Genomic DNA, 25,147 nt, shown 5'->3' with positions numbered 1-25,147 from the left:
GTATTTTTGTAGATGATGTTACGTGTTTTTATTTAACAGCTCAAATTAAGAGAGCTAAAACAGATGGCATACTTGTTACTGCTCTCTGAGAACACCTACAGAAGGACACCGAGATTAACGGAGAGAGGCCAAGACTAATAGGTCAGGAGTGACGGCAAGGATCGGGCTGTCTGGGCTCCCTAATTAACATCTGAAAGCAATAATGAACTGGTCAGCGGGGTCAGGGACAGGTGATGCTGTGCGGAGGGGGAGAAAGAGGGTTTTGTTTGTGCTCTGCGTTTGGAAGAAGTGGTTTAAACGGTTTTGCCTCTTTTTTAACTTTCTGATAATAGCGGTGACTTAATCTAATCTAAATGTGGTCTTTGGAGAAAATCTGCTCTAGGACTTTTCCAAAATAATTTCCTGGAGGAAAGAAGAATCTCTCCGAGTGAAGTTCAGAGCGGTGTCTGAGGAGAGAAATGTAAAAAGCTGACTTATGGGGCAGCAAGTTTATACACGGGAAGATGCTCCTCTGGGGCATTATAGAAAATGATTATAGCAGATTTTGTTCATCAAGGCAAAGTAAGCTAAATCAGATACAAGGCGAAGCCCTTAGGAGGGGGAGGAACGTATTCAATTTAGTGAGGCAACTGTGATAGTAATTAAAGCCCAGATGGAAACCTTTGAATGTGTCTGGCGTCTGTGTATCCGCTGCGTTTTTTCTGTTAACTTGACATTATAAAAGGAGCACCCAAAGAATAAAGAGATGGTGTTTGAAATTTCATCAGTCAAGCACTGTCCCAAATTTGATTTATTGTAAACAATCTTCAAAAATGGGTTTGGGTGTATATGATACAGGCAAGGAGTTTTCTCAAGTGGTAATTCACAAAGAGAGAAATTGTACATTATTTGTAGATTTGTCTTTGCTGAAATGCAGTCAGGATTAATCACACCATCCGCCAGCTCTGACTGTGAACCTCTTGTACTTCGGACATATGGATAGAATTTTGCTCTGCTGTTATAAACTCTGAAGCAGAGTGCTGCGCTGTTTACTTTACGAGAAGATATACTGCAAGATTTCAGTTCAAAAAAAACCATACATTAAAATAATTAATATAAAAATCAAGGATTAAAAAGGGAAACGTCGTCCTACTTCTTTTCCTCTAATACACAAGCCAAGAATAAATGATGATATTGTATGGAAACAGTGTTAAAGGGTTAGAAAAATGTAAAGTGTTATTTTTCTATTACTGCTGAATGAAGAGGGGTTGGCTCTAACCCTGCTGCACTGTCGTACTCACAGGGAGCCTCGAGCGTGCCCTGCCTCGTGTTGGAGCCATTGCGTGCATCTGCCTGGAGCAGACAGGCTGCTTCCAGCCCCGGCTCCTCCGCCACATGCACGGCTTGCGCTCTCCTACGGGTGGGCTACGGTTTAGCGCTACTGCTCGAGCAGCTGCAGCACCGGAGCTCGTGTGAGCACCCTCCTGGCGTTGCAGCGAGGCTCGGCATGCCCGTGTCGCCCTGCCGCTCAGTGGTGGTGGAGCACCGGGCACAGTTTGCAGCTCGGAGCAAAGCCAAAGCACGGAGGGGAAGGGGAGATGCTCCTCTTCAGGGGTGCTACGTCGCCGTTTGCCACGGCATCTCCAAGCACATACCTAGGGGCATTTGGGAAAGTCTGAAGCTCCCCAGGCGGGCCTGTTTACGGGCAATTTTGTGATATTAGAGTTGCAGGCAAAACTCTAGTTAAGCATGTGTAATTAGCGGCAATATTAATGGTCTTTAACGATACTAACTCCAGGCACTGGTGTTTTCCCTGAGTTTTCCTTACCTCTGTGCTGATAATGGCTTACGTCCTTGTACTAAATCCATGCTGCCAAAATCCTTATGGTGCTTTCCACATTAGAAAGTATCTCCATGTGAGCCTATTTCCCCCACGTATGCTGTCAGTCTTCATTATAAGACTTTTTTTTTGCACTGAAGTACATCTTTTGCAGCCTGTATTCTGAAATAGCAATAAAAGGCCACTTCTTTAACATACAGAGCTTTCTTTTAATGGAGATTTTTTGAAGAGCTCTGCTTTTACTCCACCAATCCGCATCTAGCTGCAAGTGGCTCACTGCCCATTGACGGGAACCCAAAATCCTGCATCCCATAACTCGTCGGTTTGAGATGGATTAAATTAAGCTTCAGATTTATTTTTTTAATCTTAATTCTACCTCCACCTTTAATATCTGAGGGCACAACAAGCATCCGTGTCTCTGGAAGGCGTTTTTTACATGGGCCAGGTTGCCACCTGCAGCCTTGGATCCGGAGTCGTGGTGGAGTTGCGCACCTGATGGCTTTCCCATCCGCTTCTCGCTTGTCAGCCTGTAACTTTACTTAAAGACAAACGAATTGTAATTAAAACAATCCTTTTTTATTCCCTAAAACCAACATCCTGTAAAGTTTATAAGACCACTGGCTATATTTATGGCCCCTACACCCCCAAAGGGGGGCCGTGCTGCTTTTGTCTGGGGCTTCATCGCCGCCACGGGAGCAAGGTCTGAACCGTGCATCAATGTTCGTCGGAGGAGACCTGAGAGATTTATGATGGGAAAACGCTGACAGTTTGGTAATTTATTGCCACACTAATGGGCAGCACTGTAGTTCCTGACAGCTCCAAGCCTTTGTTCTCCGGGATAGCTGGTTTCTAATCCACTTGCTTTCCTGGATTCTCCCCCCGCTCTCTGATGAATGGGTTGAGGATGGTGAATTTCTGTATTGCTGCATTTTCTCGAGCTGATTTTACAGCCTTCCACTTGTAGGACTTCTGGTGTTGAAATTTGTAAGGGGTTGCAGGAACTTCACAGCCGAAAGGCCTTTTCACCTAAGTTGCTTTTGTCCTCGATGCTCTTGTGTCTGCGGCCCCAGTGGCGCACGTCGCTGCGTCCAGAAGAGCGCGCAGCCACCGAGCAGCTCCTACTTCTTCCAACTTGTTTGAGGAGAAGGCTGTGAATCTGCATAATGGCCTCAGACAGAAAGTGCTTTATCTTGGCGAGTTAGTGAGTCAGTTTAGGGGTATTCTATTGGCAAACGCTTTCAGAGAAATTATGCATGGTAAATTAATGAAGGCCGGCAGAGGTATTATGGTGGGTGAATGCACATGCCATTAGAGTCAATGGCTGGCTGAAAAAGTTAACGGTCATTAAGTGACTGTTAAAAAGGCCAGTGGACACAGATTTACTCCCTTGCAGGGCTCGGGCTGGGTTAGGGGAAGACAGAGCTCGCGTTGGCCGCCGGGCCACCGGACAGCCCGGCCTTTGTGCTTCCATCCCCGCCTCCGTTGGCTCCTGCCTCTGGCAGATGTACCAGAGCCCGCGAGAGCCCGCCGTGCGAGCAGGTAAAGCCCCCGCGTCCCTTCTTCTTTCTGGGCACTGCTCGGGGACAGAGCCGAGGCGGGTGGCCCAGGCTAATATTTGAAGACAGCTTCAGGCTCTGCGTGTCTCCAAGGGGGCCTGAAAGGGAGCCCGGCAGTGGGGACGTGGCAGGACAGGGGGTGCTGGTGCCAACCCCTCCGAGGGGGGGGGGCTCTAAAATAAGTCCCCTGTGAGTAGTGGGGTGTTACCTCCCCTTCGCGTTCAGATAGCGAGGACATTAGATGGGCGTTGGGACAGACCTGACCGTGAGCCGGCGGTACGGGAAACGGAGCTCTGAGCTCCGGCTGAAAGTTAGGCAGCCTTCTACCATCGCTGGCAATTCAGCTGTGAATTTGCCATATACAAAATATAGGAGACGTGGGCTATTTCCTGGGCACCTGTATTCCCCCCGGGGCCTGTGTCCTTCCCCTTGAGCACTGTTTTTTTTTTTTTTTTTTCCACATTGTATTTTGAATGTGTTGATTCTGACTGAAATAAACTGCATGGAGAAAATTAATGATTTGATATCTTCTCGCTGCTGCCAAAAGAAATATAAAAGCGTCTTTGATCTGGGGGCTTTAAAAAAGTGAGCCGGACCAGTTACTGATACTTACTTACTGACCTAAGTAAGTGATAAAGCGACTGTGTCGAAGTTTAATTAGTCTTGATCAAGATAGGTTTTTAAGATTTAGAACTGGTGGCCTTTTGAAGAAGAAAGGCTTCGAGTTGTCATTTATGCCACAACATGTCCTTTTATCACACTTTGTATTTCTCCAGCAAGAACGGTTTTTATTTTAGAGAAAAAGAGAAATGGCTCATTTGATGGAGATTAGCACGGACAAGCTTACTAATATCTGAAGACTATTTCTCTGTCTTACCTTTTTCTGTATTTCATATCCCACAGAGATTACCTCAGACTGCTGTTGTTAGTCACTGTTATTTATATAAAGATATGTAATGCGTTTGTGCTGGAGGGGTCGTCTGTAACGGGGTATGCAATTTCAGAGTGTAGCGACTGGCAGGAATTACGGTGAAGAATTGCTTCCCAGTGACAGCTTTATCCTGTCTGTAATATGTCATTGCGTGTGACTTTCAATTAATCACGCAATAACAAAACATTGAGTCTGGCGACAGTGGTGCGGCCATTAATATCGAGAAGCAAGTCTCGGCTTTATGAACACAAATGCTGTCGCGGTCCCCTGCCCACTCGTGCACTTTAATCACTTAGTCTCAACGTGGAAGGACCATTTCTCTCTTCCCCTCTCCCCCATCAGCCTCCATTGTGATCTATTAAACTGCAATCCATAACGTCTCGCGTCGCCGTAATGCTCTGATGGTGTGCGGTTTTAAATGATTGCAGGAATTTGACTTTGTCTCACTCTGCCTTGACCTTGGTGTCTTCGGTGCCTTCCCCTCCCTCTGTTTTCAAAGAGGGAGTGAGGAGTTGGGAGAGAAAATAGAAGAGTGACAGAGAGGACTTTGGAGATATTTCATGGGAGGTTTAATGTTGCTCTTTGAGGAAATGGGGGAGATAAAAGGTAAGAGAGAGGCTGTTACCGGAAGACAAAAAGTAAAGATTTGCAAGTTTTCAGGAGAAAAGGCATCATGCTGTCGAGCATAACTGTCTCCATAGACTGAAGGCTGCCGTGTGCTGGATCTCATTGGTAAGCACAGTGGAAACCTTGCAGTAATTCTTCCTCTTGCTCAGTTTCCCATTTATAATAAGATTGCTCGGTAATGTATCAATTTAAGTAAAATCCCCAAATCTCATTGTGTTTTACAGCTATATCTATATCCTGAACGGAAACATAAAGAGCCACTTGGGTGCTTTGTGCTTGGGCCACAAAGAAAGAAGGACGCCCTGGTCCCAGCCACCCAGCTGAGTCCATGGTATTATACCCGACCAAATTTGGGGGTAGAGTCTCACTCCATGGAAATCTGTGGTCTTTTTCAGTTGTTTCTTTTGGGTTAGTACTCAGGTTTTACACCTTACAAGACAAATGAGAAGGCTGGCAGTAATTAGTGTCAATGCTTTTCTTTTTCCCCCAAGAAGGAGATGAATTTAATTTAAAAAAAAAATGCTTGGCTGGACAGTGTTGGAAGAATCTCCTGAGCAGTCTGAAAGCTGGTGTACAGCAGAGCACATTATATGAAACAGATGAAATGCATTTTTGTATCTTTTCCCATGTATTAACACTGTTTGCGAATTTGTGGCACGTTTGACCACTTGCCTTGAAAAGCACGCGCTGAACAAGGCGTTTGTGTTAGTCGTGGATTGTGACAATGGTGTGCTGGGTGCATGGAGCACTTTCACTTTGCCCAAATATGAAGCAAAAATCTTTGGAATTGTGAGCAGTAACAGCAAGGTTAGGAGCTCCCCGGGGAGATCTTCCTTCTCTGGCTTGCTGAATCTCCCCATTGTCCCTGAATTATCAGCCAGACAACAAAACTATAGGTAAAGGAGGGTTTATCTCAGACGTGGTTGTTCTGGGGTAAGTGGTGTATTAAACCACATCATACAAGGTCCTTATTCCCTCTGGGCATTGCGACTTCTGCCAGTTGGCAAGGGTATTGGGTTTGGCCTTTAATTAGCGCTTCCCCATCTATCCTGCTGCATTAGCAGTGCATCTGACAAGATGCTGAACTTGCAAAACTAGAAGAAATAAAAGCAATTCCCCTCAAGTAGACTTGAGGGCATTTGGTATCACAAAAGGTGACCTCTTTGGTCATTAGACTGGGCCTGATTCCTGGCAGATGCAAACCAGCACAGCTTCATAAAGCCATTTAATGCCAGGTGTATTAGGATCCTATTGCATGCAGGAGAGGCTCCAAGAAGGAGGGTGTGTAATCAATTTCTCCTTCCCAAATTATTTTTCCAGAATCCCCACAGTATGGTGTTTGAGTAATAGAATAATTTCCTAGCTATTAAGAGCCTGAAAATCAGCAGTAATTAACTTAGTGCAAATTCTTCTCTTCCTCTCCCTCCTCTTTGCTCAAAAAAAAAACAAACAAACCCCCTTTCTCAGTAGAGGAAATGCAGATGGAAGCGATGTCTTCCGCCTTAGTGAAGTCGTGTACAGACTACATTGGCCCCCCCACTTCGGTTCTGTGAATAACATAATTGCTTTGTTATCCCTCAGGGGATTTGTAATATTAACATTGGTTAATGACATTAATTCAAGTTTTTACCATTAATAAAATGGCATTGCTTAAAATTAAGCATTACATTTCAATTAGTAGTCCATCGAAGACTTTAATAGTCTGGAGCATTAAAGTGATTTTTTTTTAATTTCTTATTAATTTTTTATTGTATCATGCTAATTTCCAAAGAGTGATTGAAAGCCCAGCTGATCCAACCACCGACCCTATCTGCCATGTTTCTTGAGGGAACTTCTTTCTTTTATGACATTATGCAAAAAGGTCACATTTCCACAAAGCAGGAATCTGTTTCCGTCACCTCCTGAATTCATTATCATCCTTTTTACTTTTTAACATGAGGCACATGATATACAGGCACCCCAGGTGGACATGTTTAAATTAATCTAGTAATAATTGATTCAGAAGAGATTTGGAGGACAGAATTTGCATAAAAGCCATAATGAGAGCAAATCCTCCAAGGCCAGACTGAACAGCTAAGTCCCTGAATAACTTACATCTTCTAAACTAATTTGGTTATATATGCAGTACGAAGGTGTGGGGGCTGGAGCGCCGTGTGATTGGAATTCATTACAAATAATTCATCTGCTCCGGAAAGCCTGGCCTTGCAGTGTATAAAAACCGTATCAGCCCCCAAACGCGTGCTCAGGCCCTGCCTCCTGGAAGCTGACAGTGAGGTTTCTGTCTGAGGGCTTGCTTGGCTTTTCCAAAGCATTTCTGAGGAGCAATGCTGGCACCCCAGGGCTGGGGCACACCGTTGGCCCACTGCTTCTCCTGCCCAAGGATGCCTCACAGAGCGTCCTCCAAGCTGAGGTTTTGGCTGGACATTGGAAATGGCCAAAGAGCTGGGTGTGGGGGATGGTCTGTGCTGTTAGTCTCAGGTATTCATCCCTTCCTTTCCGGCACGGAGATGCTTAGCTAGGTCACAGGGTTTGCATTAAATTCTGCATCACCTTGGTTTCTGGGAATTTAGGGAAAGGGACATCTTACGTGGTTGGGACCATGCATACTATAGGCTGTTCACGTAAAGTAAATCTGTGGGCAATGAAAATTATGACTCCAGTTCGTTAAAAGAATGCAGCCAAGGGCTTTTTGAGGGGTCGCTGCCCTGCTTCACGTTCTCTTTGCCTAAATATGTTTGAGAAAAGTGCTAAAAGGGTCTTGCTGTGACCCCGTACAGTAATTCCTGTGTTGGGGAGCTCGGATTAGCAGGGAGCACAGAGCCACGCTCCTAGTATCGGATAGGTTGCACAGGGTTTTCGGAGAAAGAGGAAAATTCAGCTCAGCCTTTTCAGAAATTGCTGAACACCGAATATTTTCCGGGGGTAAATTGATGTCGCTGTTGTTTTCAGCAGATGAGGAATCGGTCCCGTTTCGTTTACCCACAGCAGTCAGTAATAACCTGTCTCTTGTGAGCTGCCCGTTCCCGCATCGCTGCCCTCCGGTGCCGCCCGGCAGCCAGGTAGGTCTGGCAGGAGCCCCGCTCCCCTGCAGCACCCCGGGGGAAACGCCAGAGTCGGGGCAGCCCAAGGCAGGGGGAAGAGTTATCGGAGCCAACAGGTAGCTGCTGCTGCGAGAAACAAGAGGAGAGCTGGGCATGGCAGGAGAAAAAAGAGCCTGGCTGACAATTATTATTTTGTCTGTTTGGATTTGGGGCATATATTGGCCGCTTGAATGCCTTCTGGCCAAGGGTTTCCATATGATAAATGATGCTGCACAGTGCCAGGAAGAAGCTGCAGCAAAACATATTCTTGTCTCCAAGCAGGCTGAAACTTGGGAGCAGCGCTCCAGCAAGGCTTTATTCTCCTGGAGTTACAATGAAGCCGTGCGTCTGTGTTATGTGGCAACTGGTAATCACAAGTCTTTGACAAAAACAAGCTGTGGTTTCTCTCTTGCACCGGCAAGCATTAAAAGAGAAAGTTACTTTCACCAGCACGGGAAGGAGCTGCGGGGAGCGCAGAGGTGGCTTGTGGCATCACATCGTCTGCCTCTGACCCCCGTGCGGGGAGGATCTGGGGCATGGAGCACAAGAGGCGGGTGGCAGCAGCGGTGCCAGTGCTGTAGTCTTTAAACTGGGAAAACAAGGCTCGAGGGAAAATGATGCCTGTATGTTATGGCTGATTCTCAGCTGGGAGGTTGATTGGTGGGATGATTTCATGGCTTGATTTTCCTCTGCTGGAGAGTCAAATTCTAAGATTGCTTCAGCTCAAAGGATAAATAAGGTTTCTTTTCTAATTTCATCTTAGTGTTTTCCCAGCTGTGCAGCCACAGGGTCACCACAGTGGGCACTACGCAGCTTATGGGGGCTGCCTATCTGCTCAGTGCAGTCTGTGCACTGCCGTGGTCCCTGGCTTGTCCTCACAGCGTGAAGAGAGAAATCGTGCCAGTTTCCAACCTGCATTAGGTCTGGTACAATTTGGAACCACTGTCACTAACTTCCATACTAAAATCCCATCAGATGACTCCAATGGACCCTGTAATTAGAGTTGAATAAAAAACTAGTGTCAATAAAACAAAGACTAGTACTCTAGTAGCTCAAAATATAAGGGCACTTACAGTTTTCCTAATAAACTGTGAGAAAAAAAAAAAGGAAAAAAAAAAGCCCTATATCAGGAACATTTAGAAGAGTAGGGAAGAGTTTACTTCTTTTCCTGACTACCAGAAACTGGTTGTCATTACTGGTGACTAGTGACCAAAACCAGAGTTTGTCGTGCCTCGGTTTCGCCAGCTGTAATGCCACAGCTGCAGGTTGGAGGTGCAGGTGGAGCACCCCACGTCTGGGAATCACTGCAGGTATATCAGCCCCTCCAGGCTGGTGGTAGGGCCTGTGGCTCTGCTAATTTGCAAAGGTACAAGCCATTCCCACACTGTGCAGGGGGCAACTGGAAGAGAAGCTGCTGCAGTAGTGTTTCTACATATCTAGTGTTGTAGTGTTTCTACAAGCTATAGGTTTAAGGCGTGGGTATGTGGGCTTGGGTACTAAATCTCAAGCCAAAAAGAGCCTGTTGGCAGTGAGGGCTGGTTGCAGTAACTCTGATGCTGAACCGACAGTACCTGCATTACGTAGCTGATCTGCACGTAAACAGCACAGCTGGTCCTTTACATCTGGATTTACAGCAGCCGTGCAGAGGACTCTACATCATGTGTACAGCAAGAAGAGAGACTGCAGAGCACTGGGCGCGCTCCTCTGCTGCAGGCAGGGCTCTGAAATCGATAACCTGCTGTTGCTGTCCCGGGTGCCCAGGGGATGCCTCACCGCTTGGGCTGCGCGTTGCACTCATTCATCCTGCCCTGTCGATGGAGCATCCAGAGGCCTTGACTGGGAGCCAGGAGCTCCCGAGTCCTAATCCAGGCTGCAGCAAACTTGGGGCTGAATTGCAGTCGGGCTAAGTACCACAGCATCCCTTGCATTCTGCTGTTGTGTAGCTGTTGCAAATCGGAGCCTTAGCCTTTGTCTCCGTGTTTCACAGATGGAGCACATGAAAAATAACTCCACAGTCGGTCCAGGTCCCAAAAATACCTCTGCTTTGACAGTCTCACAGAGAGGTGAGTCTGTGAGCAACAAACGGAAGGTCTTTCCATCCCTGGTGTAGAGGCAGTCTTCTGGAGAGTGGCAGAAGCCTAACACCAGGGAAATAAATGTGTGTAAGCTTTCGTTGCCAAATCCGATCTTTGGATAAACAGAAGACTTCAGACTCCAAGGCACCTTTTCACAAGTGCTAAATTCATATCCCAAACAAACCCTCCCCAAACCTCTCATGTCTTGATATTATGTGTAGCCTGTAAAAAAGAGATCTAGAGCCCTTTGGGGAGAGCCTCTCGAGGCAGTTGGGGACAAACTCGATGTGTGGTCAGGTTAGCGCTATTCAAAGGCAGGGCTGAGTGTCAGCAGAGCAGGTATTTATTTATGCCCACTGGCCTTGGCAGGAACCCAGCAGCACAGCGTATTTTGCTCTGTTACACAGGCTTTTATTGTTGAATCAGCCTTATTTAATGGCAGCTTTTTATAGTAGGTTCCTGTTCTGGAGGGCCTCCTCCGAAGGTGAGGAAAGTGCTCAGTTTGCAGGACGGTGCTGCCACAAACCTGGTGCTGAGGCCAAGCCACCAGGTGGGAGCTGGATGGGGCTCACGGAGTGCACACACCCAGCCACGGGAAGGGCCCTGACACCGACCGACTCTTTTTGGGCTGAGCCCTCATTAAAAGAGCTTTGCCTCCGTTACCTGAGCTGAATGAGAACTTCCCGCTGCGTTCTGTGGTTTGGGACCTTGACCAGTCGTAGGTGGGTTTGAACAGCAATTGAAAAACATTCTAGAAATAAAATACCCCAAATTATGCTGTCAATCTTTTGTGGGATGTAGTCTGAAGAAGATCAAGCTGTAGACTATTACTATTCAGCTCTACTACAGGCTTCATGGGCCCTGAACCAAGCAGCATATTAGGTTAAACTGATTTCTCCTCTGCTGAGTTACCTGAATTATTTATATAGATCTAGATAACAGAAAGGTTGCAACGAAGTGACCTGTATTGTGAGATCTTGATTGTTTTGTTCCTGATATAAAACCTACCGCGATGCTGCGGCGGGTACCGTGCTGGCCGAGAGGCAGGAGCTGGGAGGGTGCCCGGCGGTGAGTGTGGAGCTCCAGTTTCCACCCCGCTGTTGAACTGTAGGGTTTCTTTAAAACATAACCCTCGGATTAGATGCATGAAGATGTGGTTCTCCCTTCCTGGGGTGTTGTGAGAGCAGGTTCAGTGTGAGGCTCTTGGATGCTGTTGTGGGAATCCCTGAGCACGGGGCACAGGACAGCATGACAGAACCCAGCTCCCGTGTGTTTGCCTCAAAAATAAATGAACGGGCAAAGCTCAGTATGCAGGAGTCCAGGCTGGGGGGCACACGAGAGCTGGCAGGCAGACACGCAGGTGCAGCGAGACGTTTTTCGACTGCGAGGCGGCTCCATGTCCCCAGCACAGGCACTAGGGGCTGAGCCCAGTGACATGGCCAGGGCCAGAGGAAAGGCCGTGCCTTTTCTTCGACAGCGTGCCCAGCCCTTGAGCCAGCCCAAGGAAGGAATTCCTGCTGGAGGGGAGGGCGCGGAGCGGCGCAGGGACAAGGGCCGAGGTTTTGTTGGCCTCGCAGTTCTCTTTTCTAGGGCAGAGCCGCCTGTGCCAGCCTGTCGTAGCCGCATTGCTGAGCTGCCGTGCTTTAAAATGTTTGTATTTATTTCCTTAATTCTGCCAGTGCTTTTTTGAATACTTCAGTGTTCAACTCTTGCCTCTGCTCTTCTTCTCTCTGGTATCCCATTCTAATAAAATCATAACTGTGCCAATGACAAAAGATCCCGAACGGGAGAATTAATGCTTTTTCAGGAGGTTCCTTTTTTAGCCTTTTTTAAAGGCATCTCTTTTCTTTAAAATGAAAGATGAAGCATTTTCTTTTATCCTTAAACTTTACTGTCACGTTTTATTAAGTCAAAATGATAGTTACAGTCAGAGGAAAGCAGGATATGGATTCCTGGTACAGCCATTTTTAAAGTGCGCTTTGTTTTAAAGCCCTGAAGATTGATTGAAGGTATTTTTCTTTTAGACACGGAGCTTTAGTCAAAGGGGGCCTGATCTGAGTTACCCTCTGTAAATCAGGATTAGTTCCTGTGAAATCGATGGAGTTGCAACGCTACAATACCGGGGGAGCTGGAGAAGCCTCTCGCCCCGAGAGCGAACACAGGGGGGACCGCGGGCACCGCGCTTGGGCGGGGGGCGAAGCCACGAGGCCTGGCAGGATGCAGGCCGATCCTGTCAGGCTGCTGGGAGAAGGAGGCATGTGCCAGTGGGTCTGTGCTCGCAGGGCCGCCGGGGCTGCGCGTCTCCCCTCGGGTGACACATTGGGCCTGCAGACCTCCCGCAGGAGGAGCAGCCCTCGGCCCGTCCTGTGCCGCCACAGCGGAGGGAGCCGGGAGCTGAGGGAGCCTGATTTAGGAGACAAGAGGATGGTGGCAGAAGCGGTGCTCTACAAAATGCCTCTCTCTGGAGCGTATTTCACTGGATCCAGCAGAGCCTGAATTTGTTGACCTTTCTGGCAGAGGGCCAGAGGGCTTCAGTGCGCATGGCAGGAGAGGGGGGAGAGAGGCCCCAGCCACCCCAGGGCCTTGGGGCCTCCGCCACGGGCTTTCAGGAGGGAGAGGACAGAAAGACTTGGACAGACAATCTTGTTGGACATTTTCATCCCTTTTTTTTTAATGTGTCTGCATTTTGGAGTGGGGAAATAGCCAAGGTGGTAAAGATACATCAAAATGAGCGAATACAGAATGGAAACGATATGTCCTGCCTGGGATTTGAGTTTAACCAGGGATTTCAGCTCTTGTCTCTCATCTGTACTGAAACCTTGACAGCTGATTTCTTGAGCCCTAAGCCATTTTGAGCAGAGAGACTTTAATAAGAACAGCTCTTTTTATAGCATTTAAACTGTGTCTAAACGGCTTAGCACTAGGACAAGTTCCAGCAGCGCAAGCCACAGCGAGCCTGGGCTGCGCTTAGGACGTGCGGTGCTTCGGCAGTCCGGCGGCGGAGGGCTGCTCCTCGGCACCCCGCGGGCTCCAGCCCTCACAGTGAAAATCTGCAGCTGGGGCAAAATGGGAGGCTTGAGTCTGGCCATCTCCAGCAGAATTAAAACATTTACACTTCATAACTAGCTGCCAGACTCTCCCAGACAGCCACTAGTTTGCTCTTGGCCTACAGTTGATCTCCTCCTGCACACAGCACTTTTTCATATGGTGAGTATGGGTTTTTTGGAAATAAAGTTGCAGCAGCTGGGAATAGCAGTTACTTAGTTAGGGCCTCTCTTAAAATATTCAGAAGAAAATGACCAAAGCAGCCTGAGAAGGGGCAGATTGTAGGAGTAACCGTTTGCAACACTATCTGCTGTCTGAATTTTGTTCAGCCGATGCTCTAGGGCTCTGATTTCTTTTGCCCTTGATCAAGCTGGTATTTACCTGCTGACTCACTGACTCCAGTTCAGGGCTGCACATGGCACAGATTTTGTTTAGTAGATTTGATGGATGTAATTGGATGAAAGAGGTAGCCAAGGAAGGGAGGGATACAAGCTTTTTATATTATTTTTCATCTTTCTTTGATCATGTATTTCCACTCCACATCAAGTTCAAAACCATGATTTTCATGTACACTTTGGATTTCCCTATGACAATAAGGAAAAAGAAGATGGAGCTTTACCCCAAACACTGGTTACAGCTTTCAAAGGAATGCTGAAGTCCCTTGGACTGTGGTAAAATCTCCCAGGGAAAGTGGCAGAAATCCAGCTACTTGGCACATTCTACAACTAGTCCAGACAAAACACTAGTAAATGTACTCTGCTTTGGCACAGAATAGGCAGTGGGACATTATGAAACTTTCTTGTATGCAACGTTTTCTCATTTCATGGCCCTGTTGAGTGCGAGGCTTGAATTTACTCATCTGCTGATTCTAGACCACACAAGGCCCTAGAGGAGCATTGGAGGACTGCGGGGAAGCTCTGCTCTGTGTCCTTGAGCACTGTTATCTAATTTAAAAGTTTCATTCACCTGACTTGAGATCATTTTTTGGATGCTTCGTACATGAAAACAGCCGTATTGGCTCAGATCAAAAGTCTGTCTAGCTTAGTACCTTATTTCTAGGATTAGCTAATAACAGCTGCACTGGGAGGAGTACGGCACGTGTAAAGTCAGATTTCTGTGCCTGTCTCTTCCAGTTTCCAACAAGGATATCTGACAGTGAAGAAGTCCTCTTGCAATATGCATTTCCCACAACAACCACCTCCTATCTAGGGAAGGTTTGGCTTCGTCTCTTCTGAAACTTTTAGTGGAGCTACAGAAATGCATCTCCCTGGGGTTCACATCTGTGTGCTGTATTTAACTTCTGGATCTATACTGAAAAAATTGTCATTTAAACCAATGGCTGAAAAAATAATCCAATGCTTCATCATCAATAACTTCCATTACAGCGTGACTTGCACAACATCTCCATCATCTGAGATGCCACAGTACCCATTTGTGTATGCCCTGCAGTACGCTTGTGCTTAATGACTAAACGCTGTGCTGGCTTTAGCTTTGAATGATTTCACATCTATAACTTCTGCCAGTCCCATTTTTTTAATTTAACATTATATTTGCTGTGTTAAAAACAACAACAACAACAACAAAAAAAAACCAAAGCACAGCTCCATAGTGAAGTGCTGTAGAAATTCCTTTGGAGAAATGGAAGGGGATTTCATACAGTTCTGCATAAAATCTGTATGTATATGGGTCTGGAAAAATTGTGAAATGCTGTAATCTCTCACTCACAGTACTTAGGAAACCAAGTCCCAAGAACTACCCCAAATTCTGAATGCCAATGTTATTTTCAGTCAGTGGTACGCAGCTACTGCAGGGGATATGCATAATGGATGCACTAGCAACTCATCTTTATGCCAGTGTTTAAAATCACAGAGAAATACAGATAAGAATAAAACATAGGCTCCATCTTTCAAACGGGCTGTCTCCCATTGCTGCCGTAAGCACTCGATTATTGGTCCTGTGGTGCCCAAGGACCTTTACAAACTTCTTCCAGCTCCTCGATGTCACAGCATTGTCCCCTGTGTTGGAGTTCGCTCCACGCCATGAGCCTGCCATTGCTTATCAGTGCCTCACGTTACTAGCTCCCAGTCTGCCACTTCAGCTCACTGAAGGTGATTTGGAGTCTCCAAACAAAAATATAGAGGTATTGGGCACTGCAGGAGTTGACTGTTATGCTCCCTTTATGAATCACTACACCCACGGGAATTGAAAATCTCATTATGTGCGAATTTAATCTGAATCAGCTTTATCACTAGGTAAGATTCAAGGATAGAAGACTCCATTTGTTTGAAAACACGTGTTTGCAATAATTGAACACAGTTACGTAGGAAAATACAATGTGCACATCAGTAAGATTAAATTTGGCAATGCAGATTTTCCTAAGCTGCCGCAGCATCTTGGGGAGCTTGTGGCATGGGCTAATTAATCCTCCATCCCCTGCCTCAGGCCCGGTAGGCCCTGGGGAGCTTTTAGAGCTATATCTCTTCTGCTTCTATTGTTGAAAACCGCTCACGTAGAAAAGGCATGATTTGCCCCTCTCCTAGCTGGAGAGAAGAGCTCCTCCTCTTTAGCCGTGGCTCAGCTCTTGTGTCTGGGAGCTCTAGCATCCCACGATAATGCAGGCAATTGACTCGCTTCTCACCATTCTCCCTATTAAGCTCTTAATTTTTATGTTACACCTTAATTAGCACTTTCCTGGCAACACCTTTAAATTGGCTTTTCTTGTTTCAAGACATTTAAAACAGCAGTGGTAAAATGTATAAATCTCCTATTAGAACAGCATTACTTGCACGTGTTCTGACGTGCTCTTAGCAATAACACAACATTTAAACGTGGACATGTCATGCAGCTGGGGAGTGAGGTGTCCACCGGAGGACACGTTTACACCTGGAGAATTTGTGATTCCATATTGTCACCACTAACCATTGCACACTGGGTACTGTGTGAGGGCATATACCCCACAGCTACACAGGGATATTTACAAAGCTGTGCACTTCACCTCTCTTTGAAGTTAAAAGCGAAAATACAGTCTTAAATTGGGTCATTTGTTTTTTAGTTGCTGTTTTGTGGGATATTTTCATGTGTACTTACCACAAGTGGGGTTGGGATGAAAGGGGAACTCCACCCTTCTCTACCCACGTTACACACTTTGGATAAGCATTCATCTTTCTGAAAGTGGAATTATTTGTGTTTCAGGTATCCTCCCTGGGCCTACCTTGGAAGCTAGATCTGCGACCGCCCTTCAGTCATGGTTGTTTCAAGATTAAAGGCCATTTCCCTGTCATTGCCAAGCCTTTTTCTTCTTGCTTTTCATCTCTCAGCATCACAGAATGTACCTGAATACTCTGAAGCTGAACATCAGCAGTGTGTCAGGAAAGAACACCCCACAATTGCTTTTGAAGGTAAGAGCTTCTATTCCTGTTTCAAGTTCCAGTAGGATGATCCATTTTGAAGTCCTTCCTGGTGTTGTTATGGATGATGGTTTAGTTGGTGCTTTTCCATACACCTGCTATCCACAGGCCAGTGCAAGTGGGCTGGTGAATCACATTCGCTTTGATGCTTTGCAGGGTTTTCACTCTGAGGTTTCATAGCAGTCACATAATTCAGGCAGCTTAGGGACTACTCGTCTAAGAACCTCCACTTCCAATTCTGCTACAGCCTCCCAGTAACCTTGTGCCGTGTTGAAACTGTGTCTCAGTTTCCTTTCTTCTAAATGGATTCAGTAGTGTTTTATATACCTCTCATGGCTGGCTGGATCCAGTTGCATAAAAAGTGAAAAGTGAGAGAGAATTTGGACTTCTCTGAATGCAGGAGAAGTAAATTGATTTAAAATTGCAGCAAGTGACTGACATTTTTTGTTGCCTTTTTGTGTGTGTGTGTGTGTGTGTTATTTATCACCTCTGCCAGTAGTTTTTCTGTCTTTCACCTGGACACTCGACAAGGTCTTAAGAATGTAAGAGGGAGCCTTTGTACCGCAGTGTCCTGCTGCACCACAGAAAAATGTGGGCAATCCTTTTACTGTTCCTTTGTGACTTGGAATTACCCTTGTTCTTATCCCAGTTGGATTTTCCATGAACGTCTGTGTACTCCTAAGTTGCTGTCTGTCCAACCCGTCCATGCACCCACATGGCACTTAGCTCATGATGCTGGTATTAATATTTATTATTTCTGCATTCACCCCAGCCTTGTGCATTAAGCTCCGTATGCCAGCATCATCAGCTGCTGAATCTCCTTGCTAAAAGTGGTTTCTTCCTAAATGTTGAAATATTGATTTTGGTTCCCACTTAAGGCCTTGCAATGCGTCTCTTGTTACATTCTTTGCTAAAGGCAATTAAGTACCTTGCAGTGTGTCTCTAGTTAGTTTCTTTACTAAAGGCAATTTAGCAGTGGTTTTGTGACCTTTGAGATAGGGTTTCCAGGAAGAAAGCAGTCAAAGGCTTCCTTCCTGACCTTTCAGGGTTCTTCTGGAGAGCTTTACTCTTCTTTGGAGAGGAAGAAACTGTTCTCTCTTCATTTGGAAAGTGTAAGAGGTTTCTTGTCTGTTTTCCATTACCTGTGCTTTAAAGATTTAAATGGATTAAAGTAAATTAACAAAATCTTTAAGCCTACATGATATGGCACTGGCTCTAACCTTGCTCTGGTGGGTAAATAAACCTTGATTTTAATTGCTAAATAAGTCTGGCCGTCTGTTAAACCAGGGAGGGTGAAAGGAGAAACCCTTGTGGTTAAAAACGTGTTGGAACTCAGTTGGATATTTAAACAGATCATACAATGATGAGGATGTTATTGATAAAAAAAATGAGAAAAAGTGCGTACTCTTCCTATTAGCCAGGAGCACCAAACTTTTTTGAGTTTACAGAATACATGTTTGTGGGATCCAGCACTCAGATAAATCATTCTACAGGGAATATTAGCGTCCTGATTCCTGATTTTGAGGAATAGGTGGGCATTTTTGGCATTCAGTATGTGTACTTCTCTGCAGAAGTGATGGCTAAGTAAATACACTCATGATCTGCCAATTTGCTTTGTTTAAATCAGGCAAGATTTTTTCACTCCTCCCCTTTTACTGTTCTCATTCCCTTCCTGCCTTTAATGATAGAAGGCAAAGCCAGTTATGCGTTAATTAGAACTTCCCAATTATAGAAAAGAAAAAAGGTTTGGAATTTCATACACATCAAGAAAATGCCCCAGATTATCATAAACCCAAATGATAAGCTCTTAACCCAAGTTAGAGGCATGGTTATTGGTTATCCTCAACACCTGTTTCCTCAGGACTGTTCGTGATACAGCCTAATCCTGTATTCTCTGCTGATGGAAAATACATAGAAATAAAGTTAAAGGCACCTTGTTTCCACTGCACGTGGTATTTATGTTCTGTGGAAGAGGGCTCACACCTCCAGACACATCTCAGTTAGAAACATAATTTACCTTAAAACTGTACCCCGTTCTGACACCAGCACAAGCAGGTTTCGGCTGCAAGGGGGGGACCAGCAGGGAAATTTACTTCTAACATGCTGTTGTGGATTGCTCTGAGGATGTCTCTCCGCTTAATTGTGTGCCTTGTGGGCTTCCTGTGGGTCGCCAAATACATCGTCCCATGGATCACAACCTGCCGTACAATGGGAGCGTTGAGCCAACAACTGCAAGGGTGACCCCAGCAGCTGCTCTGCTGCTGCTCCTGCTGCCAGGGGAGAGCATTACTTGGCACCAGCAATCTTCAGTGGATGGGTGGCAATAATAAATAAGGCCCCAGACCATTCAGTCATATGGGATGCATTAATTTACTGTCGGAATGAACAGACTAACAAAACAATTTATGTCACAAAAGAGTCGAAGAGCTTCTTTTTCACAACACTGCTGTCCAGGCTTCCTATCGCAAGACAAAAGGGTTGCTGGAACATGTTTTGAGTTCTCCAGCCTTTAGTTCCCACCTTGCTTATGCTCAGCCTCTCTTTTTATTGTACTTTTCCTCCAGACTATGATATTCTTAACATCCACTCCTGGTGGAGGTCTGCTAGATAATATCCTCATCATGGAAGAATCCAAGTAAAACTCCTTTCTGTCTTCTTTTCTGAGAATTCTCGATTTTCTGTGTGTCATCTCTTGTTTACTGTAGCTCACCTGCATGAATCAATGTTCTGTTTGAACACACATCTCTTTGTATTGCTATGGGAGGGGTAAGAAAGAGAGAATACAGCACATGACCTACCCATTTAAGCAGAAAGGAGTCTACATACGCAGAAAGGTTTTATTTTAGCTGTGTTTGGACCTGAAGACACATCTGTTGCCTTACAGAGGCCATTCCCCAAACCACCTGCCATTACTTGTGACTTTGAGAAAATGGTCTAGACAAGCCAGGGACCTAAATTCTGGTCCTAAATGTCCTTATTTTGCATGCTCAAGGTCAAAGTTTGCACTGCCAGGTGAGATGGGGGCTGGGAATGGGCTGTGGGCTGAACGGTTTGTCCTAGCAGACCACATACTGACTGAGGGGGCCAGGTTAAGAATTTGTGCTGTGAGCGCTGTCCTGTGTGTCTGTATGGCACCGAGCTAACACAGGGGTGCCCCAGTTTCTCTGGGGCTTATAAATGATGCTCACTGTACAGCTCACCAACAATAATAACATAACCGGTATGGGCTTTTCGTAATTAGATTGTTCTACTCTGTGCTTATAGGAAATCTGGTTAAAGTTTGATTTCCCTTGTTAGATCAATACGAAAATGATCTTTTACTTCCCAGGAGCCTGTTTCTGGGGTCTTATTACCCGTTTGGCTGTGAGTGGGTAGCTACATTAAGGATCTTGCATGCTTGTTTATTTTTCAGTGGGTTGAGAAATTAGTGAAACAAGTCATAAATATTCTTAGTGCATCCTTCTATATTTATGCATGCATGCACACATGCGTACACGTCCCATTTAAACAAACATTACATCATCCCAGCACAGCTCCAGTGTAGACTGCGCTGGTAAGCCTAAAACCAGAGAAAATGTTTCAGGTTCCTTCCAGTTATGATCATCTTTCTAGTCTTCTCCATGTGTATCTTATAATCAAGAGATCGGTCCCTGAATTGGCAACTGGGCTAAGCCCTTGCCATGCAGATGCGTTTCTTAACACGATCGTTATTATACAGCTGCTTCTTAGACACAGAGCTGTGTTAGTCATTAAATTGTTATTCATTAAAGACTTTTGGAGCTCCCTTTGTAACATGCCCCTTGGGAAAGCCAAAAACATCTTCTGCCATGGCAATACTGTATAAGATCTGTTGTTTCAGGAGCCAGAGCCATGACTGACATGTGCATATAAGTTTGTAATGGGTGGAGAGTTCGGTTTCAGCTTGTTTACCAGGAAAGTGCTTAAAAGTTTGCAAACTCATCTGTGTTACATGAATCACTTGGATGTTCACAGCTCAACTGGAAATGAGTTGTAGACAGGTTTTCACTTGCAGTTCGTACCATTATTTATTTCTCTTTAGTTTTATCCATTAAATCACTGTGCTCAGAAAAAAAAAAAAAAAAAAAAAAAGGAAAAAAAAAAATTATGACAGACTCCCAGGTCCTTCTCTGTTCTGTCTGCCAGTGCTTTCTCCCCTGGGTCATGGCAGTTTGTGTAAGCCGAAAGAATATCATTTGTGCTCCCCTGCTTTAGTAATTGCAGCCTTTCTTTGTCCCCAGAAACACCTCAGGTAATCCCATGCTGAAGCATAGGAGAGAGGTGCACTTGGTTAAGTAGCTTATATCCCAGATCTTCTCAGGACTGCAAATCTCAGCTTGGCAGCCTGTATCATCACTGCTGGTGTGAGTTCTGGGCATGCAGCATTTGGCCATTGTCTGCTTCTCAATCTCTGCTAAATGCAGGCAAATTGTTCTGTCTGTTGCCTCAGGTTTTTAAAATGTATTAGTTTGAGAGTGCTTAAATCTGGGATTTCAGTTCAGACCAACTGTAATTATTGCCTCTTACCAGATGAATGTGATTCAGGTTGCTTGAATGTTGCTTGCTATATATTTTCTCAATATTTTCGTTCTTTAAACAACATTTTATTGAAATGTGGCCAGCTTCAAACTCTGAGATCTGCGGGGAGCAGTTAAGTGTTTGCTTGTTGTATTGAAAGCAAAAGCTGTTTTAACTTTGTGGGCTGAAGGATAATAGGGTATGATTTATTCCTTTTGAAGGTTCCTGATGTTTTACCAAACACCCCCACTATTTTTGATTTGGTCACTAATACGTTATTCCCTTTACTGTACATTGATGGAAAGAAAAAAAAAAATCACCACCACAAAACACTTTAGCATCTACCCGCTCCAAAAGTCAGCTAAGAAAGCCCCTTAGGAAATTCTGATAAAGATTTAAACTTTTATTGAGCAAGTGTGATTTTGAGAATCCAAACCAAAACTTTAGGTAACAGTGGATGAAGGTTGTGGGGTGAAGTCTGAGAAGTGTATCTGGCTAAACGCTAAAGGGAAGGCAAATGCATTATGGCTCTTCTAGCTCATAGCCTTGCTGCCCTTGAGTCTCCACACGAGGAGCCCAAACGTAACAAATGATGGAGTGCTGACCGGTAACTGGTGGTATCCTATGCATAAGATTGGGATGCTATAGGAAACTTGACCTTCAGTGCATTTCAGTTTAGATTTTGTTTCCATTAAGCAAGCCTAGTGGCAATTTTCTTTTTAATCTTGAAAAATGGAACTGTGGCAAATGAAGCTGATATTTTCTTCTTTAGGGTTGATTTAGAATTTGTTTAAAAATTATGACTAATAAAGCCATAAATATACAGTGGTTAGGGAAGTAATTTGCTCTCAGGCAAAACTTCTGAAAATTACACCCAACAGCTCTCAATATATTTTTCATTCCGTAATGATAATTATAACAATAATGATGCTAGTTCTTTGCCACTTCCCCATTAACGATGTCCAAGGCACTTCACAAATGAGTGCAATGAAATTTGATTGAAGAAATGATTCAGTGTGCTGCTGTTCCTTCAGGCCTCAAGGAGAAAGGGGGTCTTGGAAGAGTGCCCTTCATTCACAAAAGGCTTTAGACAGAGCGAATCACTGGCAAGCAGGAGAGAAAAGGAAGACTATGGTGGAGCTTCAGGAGGCAAAGTTTTTGGGTAACTCAAATAGAGGAGCAGGGGGAGATGAAGCATTCATGAGGTATGATAGCTCGGGTGAAGCATTCTCAGTAGCAGGACTGAGTGAGGTGGGCTTGCAGTGTGGATGAACAGAAGGTCACCAAGGTAGGAGGCATGGACCAAGGGCATGAAAACCTCTGAGCAGCAGCAGAGGAGCTTATTTATATTTTCCATTGTAAGTGAGACAAGGGGCTCCATGTGCTTGGTCCTTCCTCTGGTACAGTGGTTGAGTGCAGGCCATAGAAGCGGACTGCCTCTCTTCAGATCCCAGGCAGCACCGCTTTGGAGAAAGGAAACATTGTGGGAAGCAAAGCAAAGTGCTTATCTTCTTCTGTGTTTCAGTGCAAACAAAAACATGCCTTACAGAGACCTCATTTGGAGTTTTAGAGTTCACTTTGTCTAGTTCCCTAACTGAATAAGCTGTGAGTCAGTGCTATGGCAGACCTTGTTTATTGAGCACGTAAGCTTCTGATGAGTATTAAAATATCCTGTTCTCTTAAAACCTTCCATGCACCTTGAAGTCAATGGGATTGTGGACTTGGAACCAAGTGTGTGCTTATGTGCTGAACAAGGCCACAGCCAAAGTGCACAGAACCAAAATATCAAGTCTATGTAATGCTGTTCCTAGGGAGCTCCCTTGGTAGCAACCTTTGGTCCAGCTGGTCAACCTGTTCGTCTAGCATGGCTGAATCAAGTGGATAAGAAATCTACTGTGTTACTGGGCTTGATATAGAATTATCTGCATGAGAATCTGTAATCTGTAATGCACAGTGGACTTGGTTACAGATTTTTGTGATCATTTCTAGCTTTGGGAGGTGCAGATAAAATCCTGAAGAAACCTTTGTGCTTTGGCCTAAAAACCCTCAGATTTTACATATCACCCCTCCTTTCCTTTTTGCTAGCACTGGGCAATCCTTAGAATGTTTTTAATGAGAGTGCTTGAGTTGCAAAATTCCGATTTGTGTTTTATACACGGGGATTGCTCTGTTTCACAGCACATTAATGAAGAGGTGCAGGTCATCAGTGAAATGTGGTCTTTGATAATCCCATACTATTATCAGACAGCTTCCAATTTAAAAACACTGATCCTTATGAGAACAGGTTCATTTCAAAACTCTTTAAGGATTTTACGGCCCCTGTTCTGATTCATTGTTGTAACTGACTCACGATGGGACCTTTGTCCACAGAAAACAGGAGCCCTCAGAGGTCCAGCTAGCTAAAATGTACAGATTATACATTTGACTTGTTATATCCAGTTCAGTCTCTGGTGAGCTGGCAAAGAGGGTCAACTTCTGTTCATCAGAATCAGACACATCTGCTTCTGTGGCAGATCTGCGTACCTGCATGTGAAACTCAAGGAGACTTCAGCCATCATTTCTCTGCCCTCTCTCAATATCCTGCCGTGAAATATTCTCAATATTCTCGCCGTGAAAACAGTTGTCTTGAATCTTGCACCATCTCTGTTGGCACAAGTGTCTGATGTAGACATACAAACGTAAGGACAGTGAAAAAAAAAATCTGCCTCCAGATGTGGAGGAGGTGGTTTGAACGATGACTGAACGATGACAAAGGAGTGTTTTTTTCCATCAGACCGTAACGGCTGCAGGAGCCAAGATGCAGCTTGCTTTCCTGTCTGAAAAGAGGGATTATACCGATCAGAATGCCACAGGAAGCTGCAAGTGATGCATGAGCACTCACCTTATCGTTCTCAGCGAGGGAGATTGCGTGGCAGCTGCAGGGCTCGTCTCGGTAAACAATGGATCACGATACTTAAACACTCTGCACCATTCGTAAGAAAACAAGAAAGCTCAGGGGGAGCTAACAGCGGGGCTGTGTGTGGCACTGGTCAGTGTGGTTTCACAAGGTTGTGGTGGGGCACACTCCTGCTGTCTGGCTGTCCTGGGAGTACTGCTCGACTTCTGCCTGCCCTTCACCATGTGCAGATAGGTGAGAAGAACCCAAGTGAGAGAGAGAGAATGGGCCAGGAGTGGCCTCTCTGGTGGAGCAGAAGTACGGAAGAACTGCAGAAATGTGAAGAAACAGGAATGTGACTCACAGTCCTTTGATCTCCTTCCTTGAGGGACCCCCAGGACAGCATAACAGCGAAATGTCCCCTACTGGGAGCGAGCACCAGTTTGTGCTTGTTATCTGGTGTTTTCTTTATCTGGGATTGAATCCCTGGGTTCTTCCTGACAGACGAGTGTGTTTTTCCAGCTGCTCCATATTAATAATAAAAAAGTAAATAAACAAGCAGTCATAATTGTACTTTTGCAAAAATTAGGTTTGGACTATGTTCTTCTTTCTCCATATTGAAACAATTTAGCAGCACTTGTTTTGAAGAAATGATTGAAATTTAGAAAACAAGGAGTAAATATGCTCAGTATGCGCTAGCAGCAGTTAGTGCCTCCTGCACATTGCGTGCTTTACAGATAACGAGGCGTGGATGGCCTAGCCAGTATCACCAAACCTATTTAACAATTTAAAGCCATGAGACACTAAATGGTTTCGTGATTTCCCCAAGACAGAGAGGACTCCAGCGTTAGCGGTGTCGGGTACTTGGAACCATGCCTACATCTCCAGGTGTCGTTTCTCTCTTGGGCGAAAGACGCTCGACAGTTCAAGGTCAGTTCAAGGAGGAAGTGTAGGCAGTGAAGAGACAGCATAAAATCATCTAGATATGACGCAATTTTAAATGATATCATGACTTGGTTAATATGATCACTGTGCTTACCTGGGTCTTCGGTTCATTTCTTCCCTTCAGGGTGGTAAGAAGCAAAGCCTCCTTCCTTTACTTGATAGTTGAGAGATAGGACTGTTCTCTCGTTCATGATAACAAGAGAGAAGGTCTTACTCTTTTTTCTTCCAGTCATTTCCTATCCATGTGCTCT

The 25,147-nt window shown here is 45.1% G+C and overlaps 1 protein-coding gene across 7 annotated transcripts in view; it reads left to right on the top strand.

Annotated features, from left to right (window-relative positions):
- Positions 1 to 25,147, top strand: part of SEMA5B (semaphorin 5B) — a 261,572-nt gene that overhangs the window by 107,209 nt on the left and 129,216 nt on the right. For all 7 annotated transcript variants that reach the window (XR_014585958.1, XM_083841544.1, XM_083841547.1 and 4 more), the window contains one exon: positions 16,326 to 16,531. Coding sequence is in view for 6 of the 7 variants with exons in the window: in XM_083841544.1 (XP_083697670.1) it covers positions 16,378 to 16,531 (154 nt within the window). In the remaining variant the exon portion in view is untranslated. The remainder of the gene's footprint in view (positions 1 to 16,325; positions 16,532 to 25,147) is intronic.

The sequence above is a fragment of the Anser anser genome (genome assembly GCF_964211835.1).
Source record: "Anser anser genome assembly, chromosome: 6".
Taxonomy (NCBI): Eukaryota; Metazoa; Chordata; class Aves; order Anseriformes; family Anatidae; genus Anser; species Anser anser.
This window is presented reverse-complemented; position numbering and strand designations above follow the sequence as displayed.